This window comes from Solanum pennellii, chromosome 1 (assembly GCF_001406875.1).
Source record: "Solanum pennellii chromosome 1, SPENNV200".
NCBI lineage: Eukaryota > Viridiplantae > Streptophyta > Magnoliopsida > Solanales > Solanaceae > Solanum > Solanum pennellii.
In genome coordinates, this window is record NC_028637.1 from 94313004 (window position 1) to 94322776 (window position 9773).

The 9773-nt window shown below is 32.4% G+C and overlaps 1 protein-coding gene across 3 annotated transcripts; it reads left to right on the forward strand.

Moving 5' to 3' along the window:
• The first annotated feature begins 4686 nt into the window (after positions 1 to 4686).
• Positions 4687 to 9486, forward strand: LOC107014732 (putative late blight resistance protein homolog R1B-14). Of its 3 annotated transcripts, none has more exons than XM_015214901.2 (3): positions 4687 to 5232; positions 6466 to 8692; positions 9121 to 9486. In XM_015214901.2, the coding sequence occupies exons 1-2, from the start codon at positions 4735 to 4737 to the stop codon at positions 8686 to 8688; spliced, it is 2721 nt and encodes a 906-aa protein (XP_015070387.1). In that variant the 5' UTR covers positions 4687 to 4734; the 3' UTR covers positions 8689 to 8692; positions 9121 to 9486. The 3 variants fall into 3 exon arrangements, with proteins under 3 accessions (XP_015070387.1, XP_027771407.1, XP_015070302.1); XM_027915606.1 differs by lacking the exon at positions 9121 to 9486 and adding an exon at positions 8929 to 9076; XM_015214816.2 differs by having other exon boundaries at positions 4688 to 5232; positions 9097 to 9486.
• Positions 9487 to 9773: the final 287 nt, after the last annotated feature.

Consider the following 9773-nt stretch of genomic DNA (forward strand, 5'->3'; position numbering starts at 1 on the left):
GATGAAAACATGGTCTTATTTTTTTAGGGATAATTGTGTATAATAGCAAATTAATAACCTAAAATAAATGGAGTAGCTACGGTTTGATTTAATTGTGCTCCATAGCAAACGTTAGCCAAAGTTTGTCAGTCCCCTCTCTCCCAAAAATCTCGCTCGCCACTCTCCCATTCTCGCTCGCCACTCTCCCTCTGCTCGCCTCTCTCGCTTTATACACAGAAGTGTATAAATTGTGTTTCTGTTTTTGTATAAAGCGACAAAAAAAACATATATCTTCTTCCTATACACTTATTATTATGCAACATTTTTCTTCGATTCAATTGTATGCAAAACAAATTTTATACAAATATTACAGCGAAATAGGCAGCGAATTATACAATTGTGCATTATACAATTGCAATGAAATAGGATAGCGAGTCATACAATTGCAGCGAAATAGGCCAGCGAATTATACAATTTACGCCAGCGAAATATACAATTGTATATGTATAGCGAATTATACAGTTTTATTTTTGCTATGGAACGCAATTATGCAAACTTTGCTATAGCACACAAATATGAATTTTTTGTTTGCTATATGTGAAGTTGCCCTATTTTTTATGATGAAAAAGGAGAAGAAACGAGCGCGAGCAACACTTCGTCAACTTGGGGTAAAATTCAGAAAATAAAACCTCAAAAACAATTATTTCTTACATAGACAAGATTTAATGTATCTGATTAGAGATAAAAAAAGATACCGCCAAATTTATATATTACAAAGTACTTTTTTCGTTGCATCTTTACTTGGTCATTATACGAAAAAAAATCACGTATCCAATTTGGCAAACTAGTTTTGACGCACGTGCACGTGAATATCAAAATCATATAGTATATTTTTTTTAAAAAAATAAGTAAATGATTGTATACGTAATAAGAATATAAATTTTTATGAATAATAGAGGTAAATTTCTTATGATTACTACTTGTTTGTGTATTGAAAGTTATGAAATCAACATTGGTAAATATATCTCCATGATCTAAAGTTATATACAAATAAGGTGATGTTGAACCTTTGTATAACCTCCAATTACACATTTTTTTTTAAAGAATCTCATTTTAAAATTAATTATGACAAGTAAAAAAATAATTAACTCTTAAAACTTTGTAATTACACCTCTTAAATGTATATCTTCTCCTCCCTCCCTATAATTCATTGCTTAGAGTTTATATTTTCTGATATAACATAAATAAATAAATATTAATTTAAAATATACGAGATATATTAAATTTGGTGTTTTAATCAAGGAAATTATAACTCAGGCACATAAATTAGTAATTATTAAAGCAATGCATTCTACTTGCTAATATATTTCAATTTTTGTTTGTATTTGAGAGTATATTTTAAAGACCATTACAATCTTATATATATTATTCTTAAAAATGTTTTATTACTTGTCAACTTAGCTTTCGATTGCGTTATATTGATTGATCTTTAGGTGGTACTTCCTAATTGTAGTTCATATAGAGCCTATCTATATGTTTGGTAGACATATATATGTACATTACATGTTTATATAGTATTAAAAATAATATACTAATAAAATATAATGAACGGATAAAAATATCACGTTTTAAATGAAAAAAATATATGATTGACATGTGATACCATTGATTTATATTAATCAGATTATTATAATACATTTCTATTTGCTTCAGCTTTTATATGGCGTACTATACACCAAATTATTTCTAAGTTTAAGCATTGGAATAAATAATAATTGAATTAAGTTCTGAATATGTGCATTCCATGTGGATATTATGTCGCTTAGTGCGATTGATTGAATTTAAACTTAACACATTTCAATCGTATTTATTCATTTATTTTTTGTTATAAAGTACTTATGATTATCATTTCTAACAAAAAAATTATATCAAAAGGATCAAATTTGGCATACTAAGTTCAACAATAAGAATAAAAGAGGGAAAATATAATTTTTTAAAAAAGAAATCAAATGAAAACTTGAAAAGATTCTATGTATACTAACATATATGTGTAGACATTGAAATTTTGTGGTACTCTACAAGATGCGCTCAATTCGAGTTGGGACTCTACAAATTGTGTTCAACTCAAATTAGGATTCTTGGAGGCTACTCAACCTTAAACCCTAGTTTATGCCTATATAAAGGGTACTAAATTCTTTTAAAAGACATCTCGAAAATTTCATAAAGAGATCAATAATTGATGGATTATTCATATAGATAGGTCAAATCTAACTCATCCTAATTCGAGAAATACACCTCTAACGGCCCTCGAATCATGAATAAATCTTAGAAGAGTGGAATCAAGGGATCAACAAAATTATACTCGCAGTCTATCTAGATTAATAAAATTACTTTTCTTCATATTTTATTTGTATGATTTATTTATTTTCCATATATTTAAAATTTGTTGCAAACAATATCTATCATTCATCATTTGGTAAATAAAGCAAATGACTTGAAAGTTGCACGTAATTGTTGAAGGTGAAAAAATAGACATAATATAATGAATAAAAGAGTAACCAAAAGCTAAAATAATTATCAATATTAATAAATCGGATCAATTATTCAATACATTTTACAAGGATCACAAACTGAAAAAATACAACATGGTCAATGGAGATTATTAAGTGAAAACGTAAGGAAATAAAGAGTAGCCATTAAAAATGTGTATGTGGGGTTGAGTAGTCTCTTAAATTTTATATTTTGGCTACAAAATTTAGTATCATATCTTGATTGAAATCATAAAAAATATAGAATTAAAAGAAATGATTTCAATAAAATGTGAAAAAGTATTTATTTAAAAATAACTTATCGAGTGATGATGCTAATATTGGGACATCTACGATCAGAATTAGAGGAATTTAAATACAAAAAGAAATCACTAAATTTAAATAGAAAAATTTTGAATTTTCGTATATAGCCACTCAAAATTAGTCTAATTACGCTCCATAACTATAGTTTGCTAATTACGATTCGTATCTACATGTTACAGCGAGGAGAGTGGCAAGCGAGACTGAGAGAGGGAGGAGAGAGGCGAGCAAGAGAGGGCAGAGAATGAAAGAGAGGTGAATTATATATGTATATCAGTTAGAGAATTGTATATTATACATATGTATTTGTATATTCTGGCGAGAGAGATTGAGAAAGAGAGGAGAGAGGCGAGTGAGAGAGGACAATAATTTATATAATTCGCATCTTGTTTATATGATTCGCATGTACGTTTGTATAATTCAAATGTTTTGTATAATTGAGTACTATAAAGTCTGAAATTATACAAATTTAATAAAACTCGAAACAACCAATTGATACGAACATAAACATATGGACTTTAAATAATTATGTAAAATATGTTATACAAATTAAATTATACAAAATATCTAAAAACTACACGTTTATACAAACTTTAAAAGTTATACACAAAAAGATTGAATGTAAATGATGACAAAACTGAAAACCCAAAAGAGACCATCGTCATATACAAATACAAACAATCGTATATAAATACAAATCAAACAAAGAATTGTTAGTTGTGAATTATACAAATGTAGCGAATGATACATATACAAACGTGTCTAATTATACAAACTCGAAGTCAGCTCACGTAATTAGTATATAATGTTAGTTGCGAGTGGTAAATATAACAAAACTATAGTTATGATGAGTAATTAAATAGTAGTATAAGTTTGCTTAATTACGAAAATTTCCTATTTAAATATTATAACTACTCCCTCAGTTTCAATTTACTGGTCCTTATACTTAATTTCTTTTGCTAATCCATTTTAACAAGCTAGTTTTATTGCACGTGTATTGCAAATGAGTATTAAATTATATCATATACTACTCTTTAAAATAATGTCAACATTATTAAATCAAAAATATAAATAAACGAAATAGTAAAGTATATGTTTCAATGGATAATGGAGGCAAACTTTGTTATGATTACTAACTTTGTGCGTACGAATAAATTGTGAAATCATTATCTGAAAAATATCTATATCTATATAAAAGCTTAGAAGGAAATGGTGATTCTCCTACTTAGATATTAGAATGGATGTCTGCACGATCCGATGAATTGGATTTTCGACAACTACACCAAAATTCATAGTTATCAAGTGTGCACAAAATCAATGAGTATGATAATTGATTTTCATAGGCCTTCAACAATAGGTTTAGAACCCAATATTACATGCGGAAGATAATTATATATGCTGTAAAATTTATTAAAAATTTCAACAAATATTAGATTTAATCACATAATTTTAGATATATAGTAATTTGTATAGAAAAATATTGCTTTTGGAAGAGAACGAATCATGGAATTAAGTTAGAACTCTGACGATATTGATTTATATTTACTTTGATTTAAATTTTTTTTTTATAAAATTATTTTGATATGAGTTAAATCGATATTACCTTTAACACAATCAAGATTGCACCTACACGCCTTTAGCCCACACTTTACTAATTTTATTATTTAATATTATCAAATTGTAAAATATATATATATATATATATCAAATTGAAATTGTAAAGAACACAGTTGACATCTTTCAAATTATTATTTTTAAATTGCTAATGAGTAATTATTAATAACGAAAATCAGAAAAGGACGCAAGTAAACAAAGAGGAAAAAATCAAAGTCAATGATAATTTATCCAAGTCAACTTTCCAAAATGCAAACAAATTGCCTACACAACACACATTTTTTTTGTTTTTATGAGCATAATTCTCTTCTTCTCCAAGAAATTAATCGAAAAAAAGGAAAACAATATGGTTGATGTAGGGGTTGAATTTCTGTTAGAGAACTTGAAGCAATTGGTGCTGGACAATGTGGAGTTAATCGGAGGAGTTAAAGATGAAATCGAGAATCTGCGTGATGATTTGAGTGAATTCAATGCCTTTCTCAAGCAAGCTGCAATGGTCGGCAGCGAAAACCCAGTTCTCAAAGAATTAGTGAGGAGTATCAGAAAAGTGGTGAATCGTGCTGAAGATGCTGTTGATAAATTTGTAATTGAAGCTAAAGTTCATAAAGACAAAGGGTTCAAAGGGTTTTTCGATAAACCTGGACATTATAGAAGAGTGAGGGATGCAGCTGTGGAGATCAAAGGTATCAGAGATAAAATGAGAGAAATTCGGCAAAATAAGGCACATGGCCTTCAGGCACTACTTCAAGATCATGATGATTCAAACAGCAGAGGTGGAGAAGAGAGACAGGTATTGCTTCAAGTCATTAATTTCGACAAAATTAGCTCATGAAAATATTAGGATCCGGTCAACACGCCTATATTTGTGTGGGTTTATATATTAATTTGATCCACCAAATTCAGATCGTGTAAAAGTTTGAAACCAAATTAACAATGAAACAGGAAGATACTTAACAAAGTAAAAGAAAAGTTCATAGAACCATAATTTTATATGAGAACGAATTTTAGCCAACATATCCACAAAATGAGTATTTTATTTGGATTTGAATGAACCTTTGAATTATTAAGATATTGTTTCTGCATTTAAACACATGCATAATTTATTCATTTGCAGAGATAAAGAAATTTATAATTCAAATTAAATAAAATTATTATTTAATTAAAAAAAAGAGCCATTCATGTTTGCTAGTGATAATGAAGATAGATTTATAGTGATGATGGTGGTAATGATTGGTATTAGTGAGTATTAATAGTCTAATGGTAATGATGATAGTTATGACGGTGGAGGTGGTTGGTGTTTAGTAACTGGTGTGATGGTGGCGATTGGTAGTGGTAATGGTGGTTGGTTGATATTAATATTTGGCGGTGGCTAAAAAATGTGTGACGCTCCACAATATGTTAGTGGTGCTAGTTGTGATGCATGATGGGTGATTGATAGTACAGATTGACCGCAGTGATGATAGTGACGGTGGATGCATGCGGTGATGACAGTTGATATAATTATAATATTTAAGATGGTAAGTGTACTAGCGAATGAAAGTTGTAGTTGGCATCAGTGGTGGTGTTTGACGATGGTAATGATGATGATGGCTGCGATGACAGAATTGGTTATTGGTGGTAGCTAGTGATCATATAGATAGAGTGATTGTGAAAATTATGCATACACTTAATACTATTAAGACTTTGTTCAAGATCCAAATGACTAAGAGCTATTCAAATCAAATACTAATGCTGAAATCTTAATACGAACAAATACACTTAACAGATCGAAGTTCTGAATCATTCCGATTCCTACCTAATGCAAACAAATGAGGATATATGGCTTTACACGATTGGACATTATTATAATAGTTATGCGTTTAGTGTTTGTAATCCAACTTTGCTGCTATAGTTGACCTATCCTTTTCTGCTGCAGGCACAAATGCATAATATAATACTACTATATTTTTTGGTTGTATGTTCTTTTCTTGCCAATATTACTTAACTTTCATATGTTTAATCTTTATCTTTGCTATTTCAAAAGCCTCCTGTGGTTGAGGAAGATGATGTGGTGGGCTTTGACGATGAGGCGCAGACGGTAATCGACCGTCTTCTTGAAGGATCAGGTGATTTAGAGGTTATTCCAGTAGTTGGAATGCCTGGTCTTGGCAAAACTACACTAGCCACTAAGATCTTCAAGCATCCGAAGATTGAGTACGAGTTCTTTACTAGACTTTGGCTTTACGTTTCCCAATCATACAAGACAAGAGAATTATATCTTAACATCATCAGTAAATTCACCGGAAACACCAAACATTGCCGTGATATGTCTGAAATGGATTTAGCTCTTAAGGTACAAGAGATTTTGGAAGAAGGAGGAAAATACTTGATTGTCTTGGATGATGTCTGGTCGACAGATGCTTGGGATCGTATCAAGATTGCTTTCCCGAAAAATGACAAGGGAAATAGAGTATTGTTGACTACTCGAGACCACCGTGTTGCAAGACATTGCAATAGGAGTCCACATGATTTAAAATTTCTGACTGATGAAGAGAGTTGGATTTTACTGGAGAAAAGAGCTTTTCACAAAGCTAAATGTCTCCCCGAATTGGAAACAAACGGAAAAAGCATAGCCAGGAAGTGTAAAGGACTACCCCTTGCTATTGTGGTGATTGCAGGAGCTCTAATTGGGAAAAGCAAAACAATAAAGGAATGGGAGCAAGTGGATCAGAGTGTGGGCGAACATTTCATAAATAGAGATCAGCCAAATAATTGTAATAAATTGGTACGGATGAGTTATGATGTTTTGCCTTATGACTGGAAAGCTTGCTTTTTATACTTCGGTACATTCCCCAGAGGCTATTTAATCCCTGCCAGGAAATTGATCCGCTTATGGATCGCGGAAGGGTTTATCCAGTACAGAGGGAACTTATCCCTGGAGTGTAAAGCAGAGGAATACTTGAATGAACTCGTAAATAGAAACTTAGTGATGGTAATGCAAAGGACGCTTGATGGACAAATCAAAACTTGTCGTGTTCATGACATGTTGTATGAGTTTTGCTGGCAAGAGGCTACGACAGAGGAAAATCTTTTCCATGAAGTAAAATTCGGTGGTGAGCAATCTGTTCGTGAAGTATCCACTCATCGTCGCTTGTGCATCCATTCCTCTGTTGTGGAGTTCATTTCTAAGAAGCCCTCTGGTGAGCATGTTAGGTCGTTCCTATGTTTTTCTCCAGAAAAAATTGACACTCCCCCAACTGTCAGTGCAAACATATCAAAAGCCTTTCCATTGCTAAGGGTGTTTGATACTGAATCCATCAAAATCAATCGCTTTTGCAAGGAGTTCTTTCAATTGTATCATCTGAGGTATATTGCTTTCTCATTTGACTCGATTAAAGTCATTCCGAAACATGTTGGGGAACTTTGGAACGTACAAACCCTCATTGTCAACACACAACAGATCAACCTTGATATTCAAGCAGACATATTGAACATGCCCTGGCTGAGGCATCTGCACACCAACACGTCTGCTAAATTGCCTGCGCTTGCTAACCCCAAAACAAGTAAGACTACCTTGGTAAATCAAAGCCTGCAAACCCTCTCCACAATTGCACCAGAAAGCTGCACTGAGTATGTTCTCTCGAGGGCTCCAAACTTGAAAAAACTGGGCATTCGTGGAAAAATAGCTAAGCTAATGGAACCAAGTCAGTCCGTATTGTTGAACAATGTTAAGAGGCTGCAATTTCTTGAGAACTTGAAGCTGATAAATGTTGGTCAGACTGATCAGACACAATTACGCCTTCCTCCAGCATCTATATTTCCAACAAAGTTGAGGAAGCTGACTTTATTAGATACCTGGTTGGAGTGGGATGATATGTCTGTATTGAAACAGCTGGAGAACCTTCAAGTCTTGAAGCTGAAGGATAATGCATTTAAGGGAGAGCACTGGGAACTAAATGATGCAGGTTTTCCTTTCCTACAAGTGTTATGCATTGAAAGGGCAAACTTAGTTTCTTGGAATGCTTCAGGTGATCACTTCCCGAGACTTAAACATCTTCACATATCATGTGATAAACTTGAGAAGATCCCCATTGGCCTGGCTGATATACGCAGCCTCCAAGTGATGGATTTGCGAAATTCCACTAAATCAGCAGCAAAATCTGCCAGAGAGATACAAGCCAAAAAAAACAAGCTGCAAACTGCTAAATCCCAGAAGTTCGAGCTTTCTGTATTCCCTCCTGATTCTGATGTACAGACAGCTTCTTAGAAAGGTTAGTTAAATCTTCCCATAACATCAAACTCTTTGATTTGTGCTTTGTATTCCAAAATAAATGTTTAATTATCTGCTATCTCCCCTTTCCCAAGGAGCCTATGACTTGCTAAAAATACAAGCCAGTAGCATGACATAGGAGTATCCAGTAACAATTTACACATCATTTGGAATAGTAATCGTAATATCAAATCGTGGTGATAAGCTCATGCATGTTTTCTACATTTGCTATGACAGATGCTTATGAAATTACCTATGGATTTTCCGTTGCATTTTGTAATCATCACACCTTATGGCTTTTGATAAAACTTCAGTTGGTAGTAGCATGTTCCTCCATTTTTCTTGGTTCATTTTTTTTTCCAATGTGACGTATTCGTCACAACTTACACCATGCTATTGGTACAGGTCTAAAATAACCACATGCTGCAGGTTCAACCAGCCTGGTTGGCGCGCATGGTTTTTGCTTCATTTGGATCACTGCTTTCACAGTGAAACCTATTGCATTTCATAAGTGGAACGACTGATCCACGGTTTTGCAACTCTTTGGTTTCTTACTGTATTTGATGTGAGTTTATGTTTTATTGATTGTGGATGCAATGTGTCATCATAGCCAAGGAATAAGAACCAAATGTAACGTTCAAGAAATATCAGACATTGTTACTTATAAGTTATACCACTCTGAATTTCTCCTTTTAGATACAACAGCAGAACAAGTCACTTGTTCTGATTCATACACAATTTGATCATGTGTTATTATTTAAACAGCACTTCTGGCTCTTCAAATATTTTTTTTTATTTCCTACTATCATATTTGATTGTGCAGTTGTATTTCCTCAATGGTAATTGCAATGCTTTTTCAAATTATCATGTGGGGATAAGGTTTGCGCGTAAACCGCCCTCCTTATATCTCACTTGTGGGGATTACACTAGGTGTATGTTCTTGTTGTATCGTGTAATCATCTCAACTGCTTACCTCTAAGTAGAATACCAAAAAAAAGTTTAGAAAAATGACTTGGTACATTGTTTACAAGAAATAATCAATTCTAGAAAATACTTCAAAACATGCAGTTTCATCATTCATC